Below are 24277 nucleotides of genomic sequence, written 5' to 3'. Positions count from 1 at the left end.
TGTTCATATGTCCATTAATTCTTTCCAGAATGAGATGAGACATTAATTAATACATTATCTTCTTAGGCACGTAGATGCAAATTCTAGATTTATTTATTTTTAATTAATGCGTGTCACATGGTAAAAAAGTTTAAATAGTAATTAGCAAGTCATACGGTCTCAAATTTATTTAGGGAAGTTCAATACAGTTTATCAATTGTCTGCAAATTAATTTTAAATAAAAATATAAGATTAAAATCATTAAAATTTTAGTAGAGAAACTAAAACCGAAAAATTAAGATAGTAGGAAAACAAAATTAAGCCTTGTATCTTTTAATTCCTATATACTCCATATCCTGACCAAAACACAAGAAAAAAAACCAAGTTCTGTAGCATGCCTCTTTGAAGAGAAGTGAGTGAGCAAAGAGCTAGCTCACTAAAAGGGGTTTAACTAAAGAACCTTAAATTAAGCGGCGTTACTTCCCTTGGTTGGTGGCTTGGTGCTGGATTGACTCGTTAATCAGAGTTGGCGAGGGTCATGTATACTGGTTCTGCCATGTGCTGTCGGTCGATGTGGTGCACATGTTAAAGATATTTTACATCTGCTTTGGTATTCTCAAGGTTCCACGGACCTTTGGTTACATATATAAGGGTCTCCGATCGCAACATCTAAAGTTGAAAATGGACAAATCTTATTCCTCGGCCAAACTGCATAATTTGTTTTCTACTTGTTGGATTTTTATGTAGAATGGTGAAACGAATGTATTATTGAGAGGAAGGGTTAATATGGTCTCCAACAGTCGTGAAGAACTGTGGTGAAGGTTTTGGTGATGCAGTGTAAAAGTTGTTGACCCTGTTGTTGCATCGAAAGCAATGACTTTTGCTTTTCTTGGTTCTCTTCCAAAAGGTTCGGATCGATACAGATCAATGCCGAATTGTTGAAATGGCTAGGCTTTTGGGGTGTCCAGCATGGCTTGCGCCGGAGGCTTGTGCCAGGCCAAAGGTGGTCATCCATTTATCCTATCAGGCTGTATATCCGCCTCTTTCTGGACTTGGTATAGGATATGGACTCAACGCACAATGGTTTTTCTGTTTTCAAAGGGCTAATCTAATCCCAAATTCTGATTCCTTGGCAGCACACCTGGTCCAATATTCATTGTGTTGATGGACGGTGATCGCACGTTATTCTAAAATAAATAGGTGTAAAAAGTCGTTTGAGAAGAGATGAGCAATGACTCATTTAATGTTGGCAAATTAAGAGGCTAATTTTTGAGGAAACGGGTACATATCCTAAAAACAAACTTCATATATCAGACGTCATCAACAATAATATAATATATATCCATTCAGAAGCAAACCCCGTCATCCCGGATGAGAATTGAGAAACATGCAAGTTAATGGAAACTTGATTCGTATTATATGCCACAGTGAATATTACTAATTTATCTTATAGAGTCGTAATTCCTCATCCTCTAATTAGTTGAAGAAACTAAGCTAATTAGCCAAAAAAAGGTCACCTTTTCTTTTATGGCATGGACTTTTGACAACAGTATATAGTACTGATGCACACTCGGTTACCGAGAGAAAACCCTCCATTTCCATTTGAAAATATTCTCTCTGGATAACTGCCATGAATTTCCCTCCAAATCCCTAAGCCTGGGTGGGTAAATCAATATTCTGGCCCACAAAACACACTATGCAACTTTTGTTTTTAAATGCTTTAAATAAATGCACGTCAATTAACTGATCAGCAGTAGAGAAGTAGATTAGATAGATGTAGTTGCAACTTTATGGAAGTCTTCCAAGCAATAGAATCATAAGATAGACGATGCAGCATTTGTATTTTAATTTTGAGAACACCCACGATCCACCTACTTTTGTTTCTGGCATCGAGGGGAGGGGACGGGAGGGGATGAGGACACATCTCTTTTTCCAATTTTGAAAAAAACTGAAAATAATCCAAGATTCAAGGGGGTAGCCTAGCTTAAGGGGAGGATGATATATAGGGAGGTAGGTGCGTGGACTTCAGTGTCCAAGGGTGACTGCTTTTAACCTAAAAGCTTCATTTCAACAAGTTTCCCCCCCTGTAGTCAAAAGGATCACACACCCAAAAACAATACACCAGCTGCTGAGAGAGAGAGAGCTCGAATAAAGAGTGACACAAACCCGCTTTGGTTTTAAGTCAGGAATAAATAAGCAGTAGAGTACAAGGAGACAACTTTGTCTTTCTTCTTTCCCGAAACAAAAGAAAAAGCTAAGCATATCATCATCATCATCATCATCATCAAAGCAGATCATAATGGGAACAGAATTTTGGTTTTCTAGCAGTTTTCTCCTTTCCTGTATCTTTTTTCAAACCCCTTCATCTGCCTTCCGGGTGTAATGGGAATAGCTCCAGAGTTCTGTTTTCCTCCTCTTTACACGATGATCTGCTTTCTTCTTCCAAGTACTCAAATGACCAGCTCCTGCACTTTCTCTTATATGGACTATCCTCCTCTCTTTCCATTAATTCCACCTGTAAACAAATGCATGGTAATTTGATAAGCTTCATGTTTGTAAGATAGAAAAGCTAACCATAGTATATAAATCAAGGTTTTTCTTCTTCTTCTTTTAGTAGGACGTACCCTAGTGTCCAATGTTATGGTGGTAATAGGAGCTGAGCTTCTCGGACAATGGTTAAGGCCAAGACTGTTGCGCTTCTGCTTTTGTCTCTCGCGTGCTTTGTGGTTTTGGAACCAGTAGAAAACGTTTTTGCCTTCAATCTTGCCGTACTTCCCTAGCTGCGCAGTGATTTGTTCTATTTGTTGTGCATTTGGAGTTCGCATCCCACCTCTATACAGCATCTCCAAAATCCCTATCTGCTCTTGTGTTGGATTCCACCGCGTACCCCCTGGGTGAGTTTCCACCTACAAGAAATGAAGTCTCTGGTTCATAAAAGTTCTTCCGATACTCTTTACTTGATTAAGTTTCCACTAGTAATAGTGATGAAGCATAGCTTAAACTCATGATTACGCCTTCTCCTCAAATTATCATTGGAAAAAATGGGCTTCATCGTACCATTTCCTCTTATATTTTTAGCTACTCCGATGTAGGTCAATCGTAAGGTGGTTTAAATATAGAGTAGTTTGCAAAAATAAGGTACGTAGTTAGACGGAAACCGAACAAGGCAAGGGCTGCTGGAGTCATATTGAGCCAAGTTGACAGTAAGGAAAGGTACATGAAAAAATGAAAAAGTTTGTTGCAATTAATACCTGAGGAGAATCTCGCTTCTCGTCCAGGGGGCCAAGCTTTCTAGGGCCACTTTCGGGTCTAATGAAGCTCTTAAGGTCGAAAGAGGAGACGGTATTATCTGTGGAGGTGGCCAGCTTGGGAGCAAGAGGGCGTAAGCGCTTGCAGCCAAGGGAGAGGGATGGTTCGTGCTCCCAGAACCCACGTGCCAACTGATGCACCTTCATGTTTCCCATGGTGAAGGAGTGAATGATGGAGAGTTGTGATTATATAGAAGAGGGAAGAAGAAAACGCTTAAAGCAAAAAATAAAGAAAGAAAGAAGAGAAAGTGGGATATGAGGTGGTGCTTAGAAGAACCAAGACCAAATGATGAGGTGAGGTTGACTTGTGATTTCCCGTATTTTAAAAAGCAAAAAACAAAAGGAAAAGAAACAGAGGGAGAAAAGGGGAAAAAAACAAACACACACAGTGGAGAAGAGAAGAGTTGAAATAGGGGGGAGGAGAGGGAACAGGACACCAAAGAGAGAGGAAAAAAATGGGGTTGATGGCATGGCATGGCATGAGCGTGTGCGTGTATTTTGTTGTGTAAATGCGTGTGGGTTGGGCAGTCTAATCGAATGGGTTTTAATTTTCTTGCTTTCATGATAAGGTGTTGCTGCTTTTCGGTGGCCTCTTTTTGCTTCTCTCTCACTTTATTTTCTAAAAAGCCATTGTGGGAGAGGAATGAAAAAAGATTCCTCCAATCCCAAAACTTGAAAATGGAACTCTTTCTTTGCTTTCGAAGATACGGATATGGTGAGAGAGTGAAGGCCGTCGTCTATCCATCTTTAACAGGTAGAGAATGTTGAAAAAAATTAACCAAACCCATAACTCATAACAAAAAACAATTATTCTATTTTTGAGTGCATGAGTATGACAAGCATCCCAACACTCCCCCCTCTACTTTGGGAACTGTTGCTCCCAATTTCCCAAATTCTATATTCTAATCCTCCAAAACCAACAAACCCCACTTTTTTTTTTATTTATGTACTACTATCTTATTATTTTTCGTATGTGCCAGTATCTCTTGGGTCTAGTACCTACCATGCAACCACACATGCCATTCTTGATATAAGAAAGGAAATCCAAATGCTTCTTGTACTTAAGTATTATTTTTTATTATTAATACGTATAATTTTGAGTTTGGTAAATAATAATTGCATGTTCCACTTTGTATGATGAGGTTTGAATATAGAACTGGATCTTATGACCACAATCACGGATACTTCGGAAGCAATCGATTGTGTTCAGCACGTGTGACTGCCTCTTACCACACATGTGCTTCAATTATACAAACATCTTCTCTGTGATGATATATTAATAAAAAGTACTACATTGTTATTTCTTTCTTTCCCTTTTATATATGTACATATATATAGATATATATATATATTGTGCAACAGTTTCACAAATTTGTTAAATAGTTTAATGTAACGATTTGCCATATTGAGTGACAACTTTTACAAATGTCACGTTTTGAGAATTTATATAATTAACTACATTACCAAAACTATTATTTGTTTAAGGTTGTTTAAAAAAATTAGAAACAAAAAACTAAAGAAAAATAAAAGGGAAAAGAAAGAGGGATAGAATTATTAATTAGTGGTGCTTAATTTTGTTCAAGAAATTTTGCTTGTTTCTTGGTGATTGCTTAAGGCCAATTTGGCATAGTCAATACTCAATAGTCATACATACAATTCCTGATTTCCCCTTGTTTAAGGAATTCTTTTTGTTTTCAAAGTTATGGGTAATATTTGCGAAGACCATGTATATATGAAAGCAGCTTCTTCAAAGCATGACAAAGATGCATGTTTTTGCGCACTTTCACTGAAATTTCATGCCTAAAGGTTGATAAGCATACATCCTTGCACTGATTTTGCGGGTTTAAAATAGGAGGGGTTCCCACCAATAATATTGTTTCTTTAAGAATATTAATTTAACCATCATTTTTCTTGAAGAAATTAGAACAAAAAGAAAGGCCACTCCTTTGAAAGAAATAATTGGGAGTCATTTTCCTTAAACAGCAAAGAGAAAAGAAAAAACTCCAAATGTGAAATGTATCCCAAAATTCTAACAGCAATTGCTGTATTACACTGGCAGGGCATCTACAGCCATTGATACCCCTCCATCGTCAAATAAGGATTCAACATTGGAGATTTTGTTGCCGGGCTGATGTGACCTTTCTCCTTCTCTTCCGACCTTGGACCTGCCATGCACTGCCAAGAGCATCCTGACATTGACAAATTTGCCTGCAACTTTTTCAATATATTGTTGATTTTGCAAAACAGCTCACTCTAAGCTCTTGGAGGATTTTTCACCAACAGGAATCACAAAGTTGAATCATACTTACTATGTATCTGATTTGATCTCATCACTTTGGACTCACTCTATCTTTTACTACAACTTTTTCTTTGTACCTTAGTTGTCTCATTTAAACCAAACTGCCTTGATCTTTGTACAGTAATTTGGAAACTATGCAAAAAAAAAAAGAATAGAACTCTTTGTCAGTCGATCATATTGAACTAATTAACCTAGCGTTGCTTCATGAAAATATATATATATATATATATATGTTTCTAATTAATTAATCATCATCTGCTATAAATATTCATTAAGGAGCTATTTAGCATGGAAAAACGTAACGCAAATGTAAATGAACAAGAAAAATCATGTGTACGTTGAAAAAACACAGGCTTCTTTAAGGATTTACTAGTTACAGTTAAGCTGTCAAATGAAAAGATGCTTGGTGAAAATCCTTCTCCCCCTGTTTCTTGAAAAGAGAAAGATTACTTGGAAAAGGTGATCTATTTCGAGGTTAACTGCGATTGGCCAGGTGTCATTCTGGCTTGACGACAATGCGTGGGATAATCATGTCAGTGTTGACATCTTAGATTATGAGTTGAGCCCCATGATACATTTTTTTGGCCTCACGTAAGCTGATCCCACGACTGATTACACCATCTCCTTCAATCACGACAAACATTGAAAGGAAAATATTTTTCCCCAATATGAATCTTTCCCACCCCTACTCACATAGGCAGCCATGATTCTGTACCTAAACTCATTTTTTATTTTGGCAATAGATATCACATGTCAGGCCTGATTACTTAATTTCCTTACATTTTCTTTGCTTCTTTATGGCCAAATTAATAAGCTTTTCTTATGTCCACGTACAATACTTGAGTTTTTCACTAGATGCTTAACGTACCCTCTCTTCTTTTCTTTATGGGTCATTTTAGCCAAAAAGAAATGGAAAAATATTGATTAAGATCGACCAATGACTTTATAGATCGTAAGAAAGAGGTTTTGCCATTTTGGATAAGTTTAATGTTCAAGGTTCTTAATTTGTGGTGTGGTTTCATCTTAAATCTCTTCCAGTTGTATGCATATATGGTTTTATCTTTAATATGTATACATTCTTACTTAAGAAAAACTAATACTGAACTTGGTTAAAAAAAAAGGCATCAAATAATATACTATAACTTCACTGGAGAGACCCCCGTGTGACTGTGATCAAGCAGTAACATTAATTAATGGGGTAAATTAAAGAATATATATATATATATCCTTCAAATAATAACAAAGAAGTAAATAGCTAGGAATATGCATGATTGAGAATCACAGTGTTTCCATTTTGTCTGCATATCATTAATTAATCACATCATGGCAATGTTGAGGGTAAAATAAGATTACTGATCAGTTTGTTCTGTGCTTAATTAAGCATCAGATATAATCATGCGAGAACAAATGAAGGGTCGATAATGAATTGGTAAGGTGCTAGAAATGCAGGTGGGGTCCTTGCAATGATTCAACAAAAGCAGCAATGAATCAGGTACCTAGAATTTCACATTTGGATCAACAAACCACCGAACAAAGACTAAGCAATTTTTGCAGGGCACAAATGAAGAAAAATTCCTTGTCTTATTCGAGAATAAGAGTGCGATGAGCCAATCGCCAAATGACATATATATATATATGTGCGCGATCTGAGAAAAACACCAAATATGGAAAACGGTGATCAGGTGTAGGACACTTGTTGTGAAATGAATGGACAGTCAAATTCATGGCGCAGTGGCGTTTTTACTTGTTGAAAATGGGTTATATATGTTCGAGGTTTTTTGGAAATTCATACAAATGGGGGGGGATTTTGTTTCTGTCGGTCAAAGAGGACTTGCTGAAGGCTATGGATTTTGCATGATAGGAGAGTGGATCCCACACAGTGGAAGAAGCGGTGGGAATCCATCATTAGAAAGACAATGCCATCATTTGCACGTGTCTATGGACCACACTCACCCAATTCCATCATCATAAAAAGTAAGTTACAGCGTCCTCACACATGAACAAGATCAAACTAATTGAACTTTAGCCTCACATCGATCCCTCTTCTATGCCGCCCCATCTCCTGTCTTTCACAGGGAAACTGATCAATTTCTCTCGCTTTAATCACCTTGAAGATTTCTTTACATATTTGCACTACGTACTTGCATAAGTTAAATTAGTAATTATAATACAAATCCAGATCGAAGATGGATGCAGAATTAATGGATTCAACTGTTGAATTATATATATATATAGCATCATTCAGGATTCCATATATCATATAGAGAAGAGATCACAAATCAGGTTATCTCAAATGAACTCAGTTTCTTTAGTTAGTACTTGTTAAGAAGGTTTAGGGTTCAAACTTTAAATCTCTCTTTTAATCCTCCCTTAGATCTCTTCATATATAATCCATATTTAACAAAAGCAAAGTTATTATTATCAGACGTTTATACTGTGTAGTGTAGGTATGAAACTAAGCTGTTTACAAAAACCATGGCTGCTTTAATGGAATTTGAATGCAGCCATTGCCTTTAAGAAACCAAATGTTTTAGTAATGGTTTGTTATCTCAGGGCATTTTAGTGTGGATGAGTTGCAGATTTTTTTTCTTAATTAAGCAAGTAAGGGGGTGTATATATATATATATGTACCAACAAATTAAGTGAAGCCGCATTATTATGATCATAATGTGGGTCTAGATTATTACATGCATTTGTGTCGATTTTAAAAGATTTTTTGCGTGGCTTAATCTCTGAATTATTTGGCCATCATCAAGATTTTATTACAAGGAGAAGGTGTCGTTTTCTTGTTTTTGAAAGCAATATTCACTGTGCATGCCTTTTAGGCCTGTAGCCCACTTATCTTTATGGGTTCTCAAAGCCCACTCTCAGCACTATAATCTTAAGGTTTTCCTTTAAATTCATATATAAAACAGAAAAATCATTGCACAAATTCATATAGTTTCCCCCTTTCTTCTTACTCTTACAAATGCCAAATTAAAGTTCAGAATTTAAACCCACATATTCTGAGTCTCCCGGAGAATAGTAGAGTACTTAAAACTATTAACCAGACACATAAAGCTGAGATTCTAGCCTTCATACATGTATCCACATATATACGTATAGGAAAGAATGAGCAGGAATGGTTTAATTTGTGTGTGGAAGTTGATAATGTATGTGCAGGGGCGGTCCATGGCCTAGTTTGATGGGGCGGTAGGAGAAAAAGTAATGACAAAGAATCAGAAAAATTGAAATGCAGATGAGGGAGAGAGAGAGAGAAGGGGTCATCTTCACCCACTTTTGCAAATGACTTTATATTTCTATACTCTAGTTTGCGTTTTGCTTGGAAACCTTTTCAGCTTGGAAATTGATAGAAAGGGATGGATTGATTGACACTGTTGGTTTACTGATGATGCCAAATAAAGCGAAAATGCGGGCAGCTGCAGCAAGCGCATGATTGTTTAGATTGAAATATATTCCCAACTAGATTTCGATGGGGTAACTTTACATAAACTCCGCTCATGACTTTATGGTTCTACAGTGTAATTCCCATTGCTTTTCTCGTTTCTCCTTTACCTTTTTTTCTCGAGAAAGAGTGAAAGAAAAGGGAAAAAAGAATAGATGGGATGAGGATAGCATGATCGCTTGGTGAGAAAATTGTCATGTCGTGTAAGGGAAAGTGGGTGCAAATGTGCAGGGAAAGGGATTTGGTTCCCAAAGAGTAAATGGATGACAGTCCAAGCACAATTAATTGAATTGATGGCACTGAAAGACCCTCACTATACAAACTTTCCCCATCCCCCTTTTGCTTTGCTTTATATTCTTCCCCATCAGCCCCTTTTTCCTTTCCCATGTTTTTTTTAACCTCTTTTGTGGTGTTTGCACAAACTCAAAAGAGTTAAAAACTTGACCTCCCAAGCCTTAAAAGTCTAAACGTCTCTTTCCCATCTTCTTCTCCTTCCTCTTCTTCTTATGTATTTTTCGATTTGGCTAATCTGTCATAAAGTTCTATTGCATTACTACCCCCTCGTCCCTCCTCTTTCCTTTGTGTAGTGCGTTAAAATCACTCTCCCAATAGCATCGAATCAAGTGCCAAAAATGTCCCACGCTCCATTGGTTGTCTGAATTCTACCTGAATATTGTATTATATGGCCCATGAAACTTCACAGCCGTTGATCTCATTTTCCCGCCCAAAGCCATGGGCACACTCCAGTTTCAAGTCACAAATCCCGGTACAGGGACTTTTTTATTATTGTTATATTTTGTGGATATTGGATTTGTTTGTCTGCTGGTGGAAATTGGGAGTTGTGATCCATGGTTTTTTTGTTTTGTTTGTTTTCCCCTGCCCCTGCCTCTGCCTCTGCCTCTGCCTCTGGGTCACCCAAGACCGACTTTTCCTTCCTTCAAGTAATGAAAAATGTTATCCTTTGAAGTTGAGTTTGAAGATGAAAGTCAATAGCATAAAAAGTTATCCATCAATAAGTAAATTAGCACAAAAAGTTGTGGGGGGAAAAAGGGGAGGCCTGGCCTTAAATTAATTAGTGATAGACTGACTGAGTATCCAGTTGATAAATAAAATCCCACCTGCTGTGGTAGGTGATTACTTAAATGATAAAATGTAGTGGTGGCATGCTGGTAAATGGGTGCATCATTAAGACAGGTTTATCATACATTACTATAATAATTCTTTGCTTTTTTGTACTTTGTATGCATTCCACCCAAATATATATATGAGAGTTGTAGCAACCCATATTAACTTTGAACTCGTTGTCTTTAAATAAACAATGTAATGCAAGCTAATAAAATGATAAAAGAGACTACAGGAAAAAAAAAAAAAGTAAATGAATGAAGGTTTGGTCTTTCTCAATAAAATATTAAGCATTTTCCATGAATGCCATGAAAAAAATTCCCATTATTGGAAATGTTTTGAGGTGATAAGACAATTTATTTGATATATTCTTAGGTTCATCTCGTTAAAGAATATGAAACTTTTTTGAGTTAAGATATAGTAACTAAAAGGTTAATATCTTAATCTTAAATAAATAATTTATTGTGTTCATGTCCTCGATTTATCGTTGACTTAAAACAAAACTAAGTTGACTCTTATAATTAGTGATGAAGTTAGAATTTTAAGTTCGAAGTGATAAAAATAAAAAATTTAATATTTGAGAGATGGAGTTATAAAATTTATTAAAAATAAGAGTGAAATTATAAATATTCAAAACAAAAACAAGAACCAAAAATAAATAATGATATTACTATAGTCTATGTACATTTTTAAATAAAAATAAATGAATCATTTTTGGTATGGTATAGAATAGTTGTTAGTTGTAAATACAAAGAACAAAAAATTAAAAAAAAAGGCAGAAAATTGGCCCTAAAAGGAAAAGCCCAAAAGGCAAGTACTTGACGGGCTGAGGTACCCAAATTTCAAACAAAAACATCTGAAAGCCCAAAACTGTTGGTTGGGCTCTGGAATTCGTGAAAATAACCCAATCACTATTCTACTTTTACGTAGCAGTACTGTACTTCGTCACTCTTCCTGGAAGGCTCGCTAAGCTTAGCTTAGCTTCACCACCAGCCAACCGCCGCGGTTCCTGTAAGCCAGGTTTCTCCGGTTTTCCTGCAACTTCACTCCTTCGCCTGGCCGTTTCTTTTTCCATTTCTCCTGTTTCTTCACGTGTTTTTTATCCCTCGTTTAGTTACTTGTTTATCGATCAAATTTTATGTCAATAATTTGATTATTGTCATTACTTCTTGGATCGATGTTGGGGTTGGAGAACATATTATTTAGTTTAAAAGACAACAACTGCAAATCCCTTTTAATAATGTCTATTACTGACTTTGTTCAAGTCATTTCTTAGTTGACCATTGCTTGTGTTTGGAGGAAGATAACGACATGTTGAATCGCTGAGGAATTATTGCTTTATGGTTATCATTTTGATGCTGATATTCTGCTAAATTTTAAAACTTTCATGTACCTCTCTCTCTCTTCTTTTTTTTAGGGGGTGTGGGAGAAAGGGGCTGAATTATCTTTAATTTATGATTAGTGAAACTTTATCATATAAAAACATGCAGCATCAAACAAGCAATTCAAATGTAACTCAAAATAATAATTCAACTAACATCAAACTTGAACAGAAAGATCGATCCTATGCGTCTAAAATATTAACTAAATACTTTTGTTCACTAAAGAATTTGTTTTGGTGTCGAACATTTGCGTGTTGGTCCTTTCTCAGCCTCTACTTGTTTAGTAATTCTTAGTGTAGAGGGGAGGGTTTATTGAAGTTTTAGGTCTAGAAGGGGGAGACGATTAGGACAGATAATGACTGCTGATAAATGTTGCAGGTTTATTTGATAGTGTGGTTGGTGGTCCATAAGCATACACCTTGGTTTGGACAGACATAGGTTTTGTGAAAAATTACCAATACAAAACAGTCCCCAGCATGCGGCCTTGGTAGATCGAGATGGGGACTTGCTTTCGGACTCTATGTAGCCTTTCTGCTGGTCATGACAACATTGAAAAGCTAGTTGAAGAGAAGTTCTTTCCCTAAGTTGTCAGATTCTCAGACACGTGGTTTGATCTTGATGGAGTCTCCCTTACACCCACCTCCCCTTCTGAAAGATATGATGGGGTTGCTACAAATATTACTACTCCAGAAGGTTTATGTGTCCTTCTTTACCTCACATACTTCGAGAGAAGCTCTGGTGAATTACTGTCCTGTTTTTGAACACTAGTAGAACCATATAATTCCCTCCTTTGATTGTTGTTACTGTACTACATTAGATCTTTTCAAAGTGCCAAATTAACACTTGCTTTTATATATTTGAAGAATTGAAAGATTGTGACTTCACACATTAGAACGATGATGTTCATAGCAAGCCTACCATTTCTGTAGTTTGTCCATGAGTAAAGTCTGCTTTCATGTCAGTGGTCTGATTTTTCCATTCTTCTAACAGGACAAAAAAAATCAAATGCCATTTTTAATTGGTCTGATATAGTCCCCATTCCCTTTTAACCGTGTAAGTCATTTGTGTTCTATTTTTTTTTGTAGATTTCTGAGTTGACCAAGAGGTAACCGGTACCATGTCTCTGTCTCTGTGACTCCAAGCTTGTGTGTGTAGAAAAGGGGGGGGGGGGGGGTGGAAGAAAGTCTTTTGAAAGTTATTCTTTTTCTTTTGCTAATGTGCTCTATCTGTATTTATTGGCCTTTGTAGTGGAAAGATGTGATTATTTTTAATAAGCATCTGATAAGATTGAAGTCTAGAGACTTGATATATGCTAGCAAACGAAGATTTAACTCAACTTACATTAATTCAATCAATTTGACTATATCTGTTCTTACTGCCTGCTTGAACATCTCTTATGGTTTGTGTTACATGATGTCAAACATGTGTAATTTAATCATTTATCAATTACAGATTTCATCCTCATAGGTAGAATATTTAAGAATTTGCTTTTAACATCTGTCTAAATCTCTTGTAAAGGGAGAAAAACTTGAATTACTCTTGGGAAAAGTGTTACTTTGTAAAAACATAGACCTCATTTTGAATGGTTTGTTCTTATTGCATACTTGACCTGTTGCTATCTCCTATTACAAATAGTATTGTTATTTTGATTGGACTGGAAGCTTATGGAAATCTTGACATCTCTGTTTGGTTCCATTTACTTTGTGGTATATATGCGTTCTCATATGGTTTCTGTCATTTTCTTGAGAATGTCGTCTAGTGTTAATTTTTATATCATGCTAGATTGCCATCGTGTTGCTGTCACCGGCATGCCATATTGCGACTAGTAGGTTGCTGCAGCATTTAATTGCGAAGAAGAGGCAATTATACTGGAATGCCTGGAATTTCATGTGAAAGAAAATGTTTAGTACCTTTCAATTGTATACATGACAAACTTGACAGTGAAGAGCTGTCTTGTGCTGCATGTGGGGTGAAGCAATGTAAATTTTTCCTCTTGTAATTTGTCTCATTAAAAGCTACTTGTCTATCTGCATTGCACATTCTATAAAAGTACTAATTTTATAGTTAATTTGTATAATGCCATTGGACCGACATCTTATTTTATCCCTTCCCGTACATAATATTTAACTTAGAGATGAAAGTCTTGCAATATCAATTGCAGGGACTGTTGAAGCTAAAATCATCATATAGATTACAAAGAATTTTCTGTATCGCATGATATCTTACAGATGAAGAATTGTCCTTATAATGATATGCACTTTTGTTGGTGGGGATGCACGACCTGCTTTTGGCTCCTTGGTAAATAATTTTTAAAGGGTCTCCACTCGTTTGGGATTGCGGTGGGTGGAGGGTAGTTTTGAAGGTGGTTCTGTACGAGGATGACAGCCTGGTAACTGCATGTGACAACCTGGTTATGGTGGCTTCATGTGTTAACTGCTACCTTTCCTTGAGTAATATTATTTCAGGAGGAGGAAGGAGATTTCCATTTAGAAGAGATAGCGCAGCAATTTTGAGAATAGGCTCCCGGCTCCGCCCGCCCGAGTTCTGAAATATGTTATCTAGAAGACAGAGGAACACGCTAAGAAATACACAGGTCATATAATCTGGCAGGCAGAGTATTTTTATAATACAAGTTTGATATTCAGATCCCAAGCTTGTTTCTTTATTTGTTTCCCACTATGTAGCCTTTTGTTTGTGATTGAGGCATGTATACCTTCATCTGATTACGTGGGCCTTCTACTTTCCGGGAAGAGAAAAGAAAAGAAAGATAGAATGGTAACGCCTGCAACACAGGTTACGAAATATCTGAAAAGATGGGCTAGAAATGAAGCCTAGAAGGCCATCAAACAACAACTAGTTTCCATCGGTCGGCTTAGAGGTCTTTGAATAACTTGGCGCAGTGGTAAAACTTGAAACTCCAATTTCCTTCAATGGGATTGACCTCGACTGACTGACCTTTTACAGGTTAATAATTTAGACTTTTATTTAAGAAAGATTTCAATTATTTGTTTTTTTGTCCATGTGTTATGGTGGGCGTAAAGAGTTTAAATTATCATATGACCAGCAATGATGGTGAATCAATATTTCAAATGTAAAGTTGAGATGAGCTTTCTGTATATTTTAGCTGGAGATCCATAAACACCGTAGCCTGTGTTATCTCTTTTCTTATGCCTTCTCCTTTTCTATTGCTAATAAAAGTCAACATCTGATTGGACGACAGCAGCGGCAGACTGTCACAACTAATAAACACAAGAAAGATCAACCGTCCATCACTTAATTAAAAGCGAAAAACAACAAAACAAAACAAAAGAAAAGAAAAAGAAAGGGCATAGGTTTCCCTCCAACCGTTAACATGTTACATGTTTGGTCCTTATTAATACAAATCGAAATCCAAATGTCCCAGTACTTGCCTTGTCAATACGCATTTGACAAACCCAAAAAAACCAAAGCATAAGCTTACGTTAATTAATCAAAAGAAATAACAAAGAGAAAAAACACCCACTCACCGCCCACCTTTCATCACCTATCAACTTCCACCAAACAAACCCTTCCGTAAGCCACCACCATTCATGACGGTGACAACCTCCCTGCTGATCCAAAGGACCACACTCTCTCTCTTTCTGTGGGGCTTCTCTCTAATTTGGCTGTGTAATTTTTGTGGTGTGGTGTCCACAGGCAAAAGTCACAAGCACCCGTACTCGGTTCTCCCAAGTATCTCACCCTTATCTCCTTATCTACTTTGTTTGGTTTAGCAACTAAAAGTTTTCAAGACACAAAATTGTAGGCCATCGCCGTTTTTCCCTTTTTTTTCCATAGCTATCCTCTATCATCGAATTCGCCAAACTGTTTTCATCACAATCACAGATACATCTCTATAAGAAAAGGAAAAGGGCGGAACATGAGAAAGGAAAGGCAAAGATGAAAGAGTAATTTCTAACTGATCAACTATATCTAGCTAGCCATCCCGGTTTCATCACTATCCAAGTTACAAGTTACAAGCCACAAACTAAACATCTGTATTCCCAAAGTAAAAACATAACCTTATCAAACAGAATCAATCCATTCTTTTTGTATTGATTCTATTCTTCGGGCACTTGCTATTCCATTAGAATCCGAAGACATAAGAAGAAGAGGAAAAAAAAAAAGAAAGTGGAGGCTATGAACAGTTGTTGATTTTTGTTGGTGGGGTCTTTTTTCTTTTGGGGGATTTATTATGATCATCACTTTTATATCGTTCAATCTTCATCAGAACTTTCCGGGTACTTGTTCAAATCAGGCTTCTGGAAACCTCGACTAGGGTTTGATTCTGACGATGAAGCAGCATGAAGCGACGTTTGTAAAGCATCGACTTTAGCTCCCACCTCCGTGGCTTTCTTGCGTATGGAAGCGGCGGAGATGTCCCTAAGCTCGTCTTCTTGGAGTATGAGGTCAGGGAAGTTGAGCCTAGCGGAAGGCCCGCGCAAGTAGAAGACGGCGGTGTCATAGGCACGGGCAGCAGCTATAGGGGTGGTGTAAGAGCCGAGCCAAATTCTAGAGCGCTTGTTTGGTTCTCTGATTTCAGCCACCCACTTGCCCCACTTCCTCATCCTTATCCCTCTGAATGGTTTCTCTTTTTGCTGTTTCCTTTGCTTCCGCTTCTCTCCGCTTGTTGAACTTGAAGTTGAACAACAATCGCCTTCCATGAGAGAAAAGATATAAAATAAAAAAGCAAAAATCCTATTCAGAGCCTATGTCCTAAAGGAACTAGCTAAACCCTTTTACGGAACTTTTTCCCCTTGTTTCTAGAGACTATAACTTGTAAGCCATAACAAAAAGAAGAAGAAGAAGAAGAAGAAAAGATTCTACGTTTAATCAAAGAATACCCTTTGCCTCAAAAGTTATTCTCTGTTATATATATGGATGCCAATATATATATAAATAGCAAAGGAGAGAGAGAAAAAAAAAGAGAAGGGTTGGGGTGGGGGAGGAATGCAGAGGCAAGAAGCATTAGTATCCCACTTGGCTGCTAGTCTGTCGTCTGGGCACGGCCGCCACGTTGATCTTCCTTAAAGATCAATCCAAATTTGGCCGACATAATCCATCAGCTGCATCTCTTTCTCTTTCCATTAAAGCCTATAATAAACATATAAACACAAAAACACACTCTCACTTGGTGAGTATGAAAAGGGTATTTCGTAATTTAACCAAAGCAAAAATCTCACGTAGCGGCTTGGAAGCATGTGACCGCCGACGTGGTTCTGCTCCCAGCACGCAAACTCCCTACCTAGTTTATTTTTAGTAGTCGTATACTCTTTTTTTATGTACATACATATATAAATACGCTACAAGGCAATCATTCCCATTTTTATTTCTTAATCAAATGCTTTTACATCATTAACAAGTTGGGCATTCACAAATTCTACTTACATGTTCATTTCACCGATTTGAGGTATGACGCACTGTACTAATTCCTTTGAGAACATTCAGATACATTAAAATATGCCTATAAATATAGATAAGAATACATAATATATGACACGCTAATTCATTTGAGATAGAGAGATCGATGTTTCTCAAACTAATGAAACGTAAATCTATGTTTACAAAAATTTAGCCAAGGTTTTTTGTTTTCTCATTCTTTGAATCATGAAACCGTTGTATGTGTACATAATTCTTTATACAATCACTTACAAATCAAATTCATTATATATATACCTCAAATAATTAAGTATATCTTGAGCACCCTTAAATAATTTACGACTAGCTCTTCATGTTTGTATATATTAAGGTGGTTGATCTAATTATTTATAGAAAAAAAGGAAAGAAGAAAAGAAAAGAAAAGAAAGAAAGAAAGCTGCTTTTTGTCTAACTGAAATAACTGGATTTAACTTTGTTTGTTATTTGGATACTAATGGGGAGGTGTATAGGCAAGTGGATCCAATTAAGCTGAGAAGGAGAAAGAAAGAGAGAGATGACAATTTAAGCTATGGGGGTAAAGGTTACAGAGAGAAGAGGAGAAGTCGGTGGTGGATGGGTGGATGGGGATTGAGAGTGACTTTCCGTCCACGCAATGAAGCTCCCTTGTAGTGGAAATAGCAAATTGGTCTTAATACTTTTATTTTATTATTAATAACTACAAACTATAATATAACTATATGTACATGTACAAATCCCCTGTATGGTTCAAACTCATTGAACTGACTTTTGTTGGTGTCAATCTCAATCATCTGATTAATTTTAGACTTTTTAAGACACATTACTTCTGAGTGCTTAACCCATGATCATCGAGAAGTGGCATCTCTTGATTGGTTCTTTGATATTTACTATTGGAAGGCCATCCCCTGATTTGATTATTGACCAACACATAGGCTGGCTAGAGGTTGATATATATATAAACTTGTTCAAGGCTTCCGGGTGCCAATTTTGAATTAGAAAACAATAACTGTCGTGTAGAAAACAAAGAGTGGAATCGGGAATGATGAGCTACTTCGGCGCGCCCTTGAGGGCTCCAAAACTCAAAATTTTCTGCCAAGGGCAAATTAAGGGGCGGGAGGGTAGGCACCGTACGTACGTTACCTTCTTCCACTTGGCTTCTACGACTCTTTTCACCGTTGAATCTTACATAATCAAAGAGTGCTGCTGCTTTCTTTCTTTAAATAATATAATATAATATAATATATTTTAATCAAATTTTCTCATGTCACCGAAATTTAGTCGGTAAACTATCTAAGCACCTTTCTTTGGATGCAATTGCAATTGCAATTGGAAGAGTGAGCAATATGAATAGGAATTCATCAATATATACATTTTGTAGTTGATATACAAAGTCTTGAACCATTAAACTAAACAAGATGAAGAAAATGTCATGAGAAACAAGGGGAAAATTAATTATTAATTAATCTAATTGGAGGAGATGCAAGTCTTAATTATCTCATGCTGTAACTATCAACAAATTTATAAGAGCTACACTAAAATTCAAAGATACATTTAATCTATCATGTATATATATGTAAGTCAATAGGAAGCAGTAAAGAAGTGGCGAGAGAGAGAGAGAGAGAGAGAGACTGTTAAAGACTAAAGCACTAGGCAATGAGGAGTGTGTATATGTTGGCAGTGACAGCTCGGAATCTTTTTGGAAAATTTGGATTATGAGGCAAAGGCAAAGGCAAGGATGCATTGGTTTCAGATGAGACATGTGCGACGTGAGGGGATCGTTCATTCCTCAATTGCCCAACTTGGAATATATATATCTTGCTATTTGGTCGGCACCAATTAATTAATTGTGATATTTAATTAGGCTCATGTTCTCATGTTGCAATATGCCATTGCCAAGACCCTTTCCCATGTCTCATCCATTTTATTCTTAATTCTTCATTCGCTACATTTTAATATTTCTTTATTACTATATTTATATATATAAATTATTAAGCTCTCGTGCCTAAGTTGATCTTATTCCAACATGAATTTTCATATAAAAATTCCAATGAGTTGGATTTTTTTATCAAATTTCCAACTTCATTTTTCATTTCTATATGTATCTTCTTTCTCTCTTTGATCGTTTACATTAACAAATTACTCCATATTTTCCTACTCTCAAGCAAAAGCTACATTTAATAAACATTAATTATTTCTCTCTCTTTATTCAACTTTATTTATTTTAATTTTTCTAGCTAGGGCTTGTTTTGGTTTTTTTTGTAAGTGTACATGCAACCCAACAATAATATTAAAGTTAAAAGTTCATTAGGTAGTACATTTGGTCAACTGCAATGCACTGTGTCTACTGGCTACCAGCATAACTAATAAAGGATTGCAGGTACATACATTAAATCCTAAATAATAGATAGATAAAGTTAAACATTAATTCTGACTTTCTTTCCCCCGTCCTGTTCATTGGTACTATAAGATATTCACATGTTGATGGTATAAAAAGATATCTCAAAACAAATAATTAAATAGATTAAGAGCAGTTACAAAATAAGCTTTTGAAATATATGTAAAAACATATCTATATATAGATTCCATGTCACGAATGAAGCCTTAAACTTTTAAAACTGGTGATTATGTTAGTAAATCAGGCTCACCACCATGAATGAATTGACCACACAACTTCTACTATTGGGGAATAGCTTTGTCATCCTGATCAAACAGTTGATCTTTCACTCACCAATTTGTGCATCATTATCTTATAAACCACAAAGTGATTTGTAGTTTGTGTATCAACAACTTTACCCTCTGTTTGCTTTCCTTCCTCCTTTGGTTTCAACAGCCCTTTTTACGGTAATTAACTCTAAAAAACTTTTCCTGCCAGCCATTCATGTTCTGTTTGTCCAAAAGAGTAAATAGTGGAGTGCAGAAAATGTGAATGAGTGACTTTGGTACTATTAAACAGATGTAAACATGCAATTTCAAAAGCAAATTTCACTTCAAATCTGTTGCTCGTCCTGTTTCTCTTTCTCTTTCAATCTTCACTCCCTGTAAGCCATGAATGAAAGGGCAGAGGCGACACGCTTGTGAATAAAAGGCTCTGTCACCTGCTCATCCCATACCAGACAAACAACCTGTCACTTAGAAATTAAAAAAACAAACATATAACACTGATAATATATTCAACAAGACAGATGATCTTTATTCCTTTATCTAGGATAACCACTAAACTTAATCTTTTGGGTTTAGATACCAACCTTATCCTTAAAATTCTACTATTAAAAACCACTTTAAGACCTCCTACTTTTTGGTTCTGATATAATGAGCACTGTTGGTCCTACACAAAGACAGCCTTTGGGGCGAATCTGTTTGCTGCACACATCGTTAGTCACTTAAAGACTTGACTTCCACGGTTCCACCATGGGCTCAAAAGAAAAGAAATGCATTCAGACAGGTCATCCTTAATCTTGAAACAGAAACAGAGATCAGATTCAGCAGGACTGCCCGACGAATCATGCACCAAGACAAATCTTGAGTGCACGACGACGCTATTGGTAGTTGATCAGTGCAAATCTGAGGCCTTATCCTATAGCGTCTGAGTAAAGGGAAGATTCCATGACAATGTCCCACTAGGCTATGATATTATGCAACATGATTGGGCAGTAGACCAACTATTAAGCAAGCTAGTCCTTCAAAGCTGATTGATATGGAGCAGTTAATCCTTATTATGCCGACAACAAAGCCATCAAATCATAGATTAAAATATCAAGAATATCAGGAATTGTGGCTGGAGTTGTTTAGGACCTTACTTAAGTTGGAGTATAAAGTAAACGTCCCAAATTATGCAAGGTTTATTTCATTTTCTGTTTTATTTTGAGTATCAAGAGAATTAAGCCTTGGGGCCAAGTGTGAGGCCTATTTCTTTTCTTGCTTCAAGTCTGTTCTGTTTCAGACTTTCAGTTAACAAATTAACTCTAAATTACCCTCCATCAACCAAACTTCAAATCAAACACGCAGCAAAGCAACTATGAAATTTCTCAATCCTAACACTTAATAGCAAGTACATTGCACAGGCCTGGGGCAACACCTAAAAAGCTTTCCAATCCCCTAGTTGTTTCAACCAACCTTAACCACATGCAAATCTCATTCAAGGCCCCAATTTGTCTCAAAAATCCAAGAATAGAGTCTAGACCTAATTTTCCTGCTTGGACAAAATACCTACCAAGTTCTTGTCAATTTGCGGCCACACCCCCCCTATCCTTGTCCTACATCACCTATGATTGGGGGAACTTCACTGAATCATTGGACCTGACCTTGATACCATCAATCAGAAGGCTGATAGGTAATGATCCACAAAGCCTGAAAGGACCTTTGCCGGTCAGGGGGCATGAACTCCTGCAATTACTGCATCAAAAGGATTTAAGAGCAATCTACTTATCCAGGATCAATACAGACAATGGCTTTTAAAGGCCACCAGATCTTTCTGAAACTCCATGATGTTGAATTGAGATGAGGCAGGTTATAATGATCAAAGCACAATTCCGAAACAATTAACTAGTTCTAACTAACAATTATTCTCGATTCCTTTGCTCTGCAATCTCTACAATGAAACAGTACAGAACTTTTCATCCCATTAATTTCCTTCACCTTCTCTCATTTGCTGCTACTCGTAAAATGAATTTCAGGAGAAATTAACCACAAAACCATTCTATTTATGTTACACTCCACTACCCCTTCCTGTCTTATGTCTGATATCGCATCTTAATGCACATTACCAGAATTATAGTCGACGGAAACTCCTCTTTGAACATGCCAATATTGACAAGCAATCATGCCACTCAAAGAACAAATAAAAGACAAATCAATCAATAATCAACATTCTCATATTCTCACAACCTCTACTTTTAATTCATTACACCTTTTATTAAATATTTTCATTATTCATCTTTTCATATCCAAACAAACTCCAGGCTATAACTTAAAGGATTTTTAAATTTCTATATTAACTTTAATATTACCAAACAAGCATTTTAATTGGCCAAAAAAGGCCAGATATAAAACCGGCACTTATGCAACTGCATCCAGGTAAACACCCACAAGAATAGTTCTTCAACATAGCAAGGCAAAGAAATTTGACCTGATTAACCTAGACAAGCACTAATGTAAAGTAACAACAAAAATATGCTTCGAAGGTAGGAGATCACTGGACAATTAGAAGTTTTCCATATACAAATCTAAACAATTAAAATGAAAATAAGAAAGCAACCATGTTCGACCACTGTCTGCTGATCAAGTTCAAGATATTCCAACACACAATAAGCAGCTCATGTACCAACATAGATGAGGCACATACTAGATTGGTTTTGAAATAGAGAATAAATCTACATGCATTGTTACACTGCAGTTTTGCTCTTGTTAATAAGTATATACCATGTCAAATTTCAAGGTATCCCTAGTAAACTCTACACTATCAAAAGAAAAAATAAAAATACAGTGACAATTTGAGGTAGATATATACCACTTGCAAATCTGATGACAATGAAGAACCACACTGGGCAAATACCACCATTAGGATTCTCAACTCTTATTAAACAAGCAGCAAAGCTCACTGTTCATATAAATTCTAATCTTTCCCCATCCTCCCTAATAATTCATAAGTTACAATTACTGACCTCCATAACGAACCACACTTTCCTCATAGAAAATACCCATCTTCCTCAAAAATCACCTCATCCTCACTATCTTCCAACAAATAATCTTCATCATCAGCTTTCTCAATCTCCCACTCATCCTCATCACCCTCCTCCCCTTCAGAAAACACCGAAATCCTCAAACCACCAAACTCATTCCTCCCCACCACAAGCTCATTTACCACCCCATCCAATTCCCCCAAACTCCGACTATCAAATTCTGAAACCGAAAACGACCCATCATCCTCCCTCCTCCACCGCTTAGGCACCAAATCCTTCTCCGTAACCTCCCCATTTTCCACCCCTATCCAAGACACCCACAAATCAGCATGTCTCCCCAAACCCCTGTCCCGATCCCCTACAACCACAGTCCCCAAATTCTCCTCCCTTGCCCTCCTCAACATCTCCGTAAAATCCTTATCATCCGAAACCAAAAACAACCAATCAATCCCTCTACTCATAGAATGCTGCATTTGTCTTTTCAATGCCCAATCCGCCGCTTGTGGCTTATCCTCTACTGTCTTAACACAAACCCCAGCTCTCCTTAACTCACTCGCCAACCCATACCCAACCTTCGGCGTTACCAAACTCCTTGCCGCTTCATTGTACTTGTGATTCCCACTTATATACCTTTCCTTAAACCGCTGTCGTTTCTTACCTTTCAGCGATTTCATTCTGTTTAACTTCTTTTGTCGTTCCCTTTCATGTAACTGCTTGAAATGTTTTCTCAAATCCAGATTTGTCTTGCATTTCCGACCGCAAACTCCACAGATGTAAGGATCGGATAGAGTCACGATTCCTTTGCGTTCGAGGATGTCGAGGTTTTTCCTCTCGCGGCGTTCTTGTAGGACCCACTGAGGCAAATGGATAAACGCGTGACGGTTAGCGTATGCTGACATGTCAACGATTTCTCCGAATTTTTCAGCCACCTTTTTTAAGGCCACCGCGGCTTCGTACGGCGGTCCGCGCGGTGGCTTGTTGTCGAGGTCCCACAAGATAACAACTTTTTTCTGCTTGGGAGCATAAACGCCTTGCTTGTTTCTCACCATGTCGATTTCCACGGCGTTGGCGTTGGAGGCGATGAACTTGATGGTGAGGTGGCATTGGCGCGAGGGGGATTTGGTATTGAAGGGTGTGGGGAAAGCGGGTGAGAGAGAGTGGGAAAAGTGGAGGCCTGGTTTGCTGAGGAGAGGGGCTGGGTCTAGGTGAAGGGATTTTAAGGAATTGCAGAGAGGATTCATTGCTTTATTCGTAGGATCTGCTCTTTGTTTCCCCTTTCTCTTGTTTTGTTTTCGAGTGGAGTGAAGTGAAGTCGGGGACTGAATGTTTTGCTGAAGGCATTTGGATAGGCATTGGTCTAATCTAAATATCAACAACCAGAGAGCTGTGGCCATTTTTGGGCCTGAATTTTGGGCTTTTCAAGAAATTGCAGATCCAGATATGTTCGTTTATGGGCCTATTACTTTTCTTGTTATTGTAAAGAAACAATAGTATGGGCCTTTCACCTTCGCAATTTAAGCAGAAGCAGCTCTTTCATCACTTTGGATAGATATGTCGAGGGGAATAAGAGAAGGGAACAAGGGAACCAATGGAATTGGATAAACATGTTGACTCTCGAAATTCTTGCCAAAAGAATGTTGGATTTTGTG

At 37.1% G+C, this 24277-nt stretch overlaps 3 protein-coding genes across 4 annotated transcripts; all 3 read right to left on the bottom strand.

Moving 5' to 3' along the window:
* Positions 1 to 1790: 1790 nt before the first annotated feature.
* WOX4 (WUSCHEL related homeobox 4) lies at positions 1791 to 3480 on the bottom strand. The gene is made up of 3 exons (XM_007017115.3): positions 3231 to 3480; positions 2604 to 2885; positions 1791 to 2494 (listed from the first exon to the last, which is right to left on the bottom strand). Exons 1-3 carry the CDS (start codon positions 3441 to 3443, stop codon positions 2342 to 2344), a joined length of 648 nt encoding a protein of 215 aa, XP_007017177.1. The 5' UTR covers positions 3444 to 3480; the 3' UTR covers positions 1791 to 2341.
* Positions 3481 to 15462: 11982 nt separating this feature from the next.
* Positions 15463 to 16606, bottom strand: LOC18591157 (ethylene-responsive transcription factor RAP2-1-like). Its single transcript, XM_007017113.3, has one exon. It carries the CDS (start codon positions 16215 to 16217, stop codon positions 15771 to 15773), a length of 447 nt encoding a protein of 148 aa, XP_007017175.1. The 5' UTR covers positions 16218 to 16606; the 3' UTR covers positions 15463 to 15770.
* Positions 16607 to 19766: 3160 nt separating this feature from the next.
* On the bottom strand, positions 19767 to 24213 carry LOC18591156 (C2H2-like zinc finger protein). Of its 2 annotated transcripts, none has more exons than XM_088809254.1 (2): positions 22457 to 24213; positions 19767 to 20045 (listed from the first exon to the last, which is right to left on the bottom strand). In XM_088809254.1, exon 1 carries the CDS (start codon positions 24020 to 24022, stop codon positions 22634 to 22636), a length of 1389 nt encoding a protein of 462 aa, XP_088665380.1. In that variant the 5' UTR covers positions 24023 to 24213; the 3' UTR covers positions 19767 to 20045; positions 22457 to 22633. The 2 variants fall into 2 exon arrangements, with proteins under 2 accessions (XP_088665380.1, XP_007017172.2); XM_007017110.3 differs by lacking the exon at positions 19767 to 20045 and adding an exon at positions 20972 to 21333.
* Positions 24214 to 24277: the final 64 nt, after the last annotated feature.

The sequence above is a fragment of the Theobroma cacao genome, chromosome 8, assembly GCF_053813885.1.
Source record: "Theobroma cacao isolate CCN51 chromosome 8, ASM5381388v1, whole genome shotgun sequence".
Classification (NCBI taxonomy): Eukaryota; Viridiplantae; Streptophyta; class Magnoliopsida; order Malvales; family Malvaceae; genus Theobroma; species Theobroma cacao.
The sequence above is the reverse complement of the archived record's forward strand: the minus strand, read 5'-3'. Positions and strand labels throughout refer to the sequence as shown.

Bases quoted from the DNA above. Each gene is read 5' to 3' on its own strand.
- LOC18591156 (XM_088809254.1), bottom strand. From the start codon at position 24,022: ATGGCCACAGCTCTCTGGTTGTTGATATTTAGATTAGACCAATGCCTA.
- LOC18591157 (XM_007017113.3), bottom strand. From the start codon at position 16,217: ATGGAAGGCGATTGTTGTTCAACTTCAAGTTCAACAAGCGGAGAGAAG.
- WOX4 (XM_007017115.3), bottom strand. From the start codon at position 3,443: ATGGGAAACATGAAGGTGCATCAGTTGGCACGTGGGTTCTGGGAGCAC. The intron at 2,886-3,230 runs GTATTAATTGCA...CATTTCTTGTAG, and splicing joins AGAAGCGAGATTCTCCTCAG to GTGGAAACTCACCCAGGGGG. The intron at 2,495-2,603 runs GTACGTCCTACT...ATTTGTTTACAG, and splicing joins CCATAACATTGGACACTAGG to GTGGAATTAATGGAAAGAGA.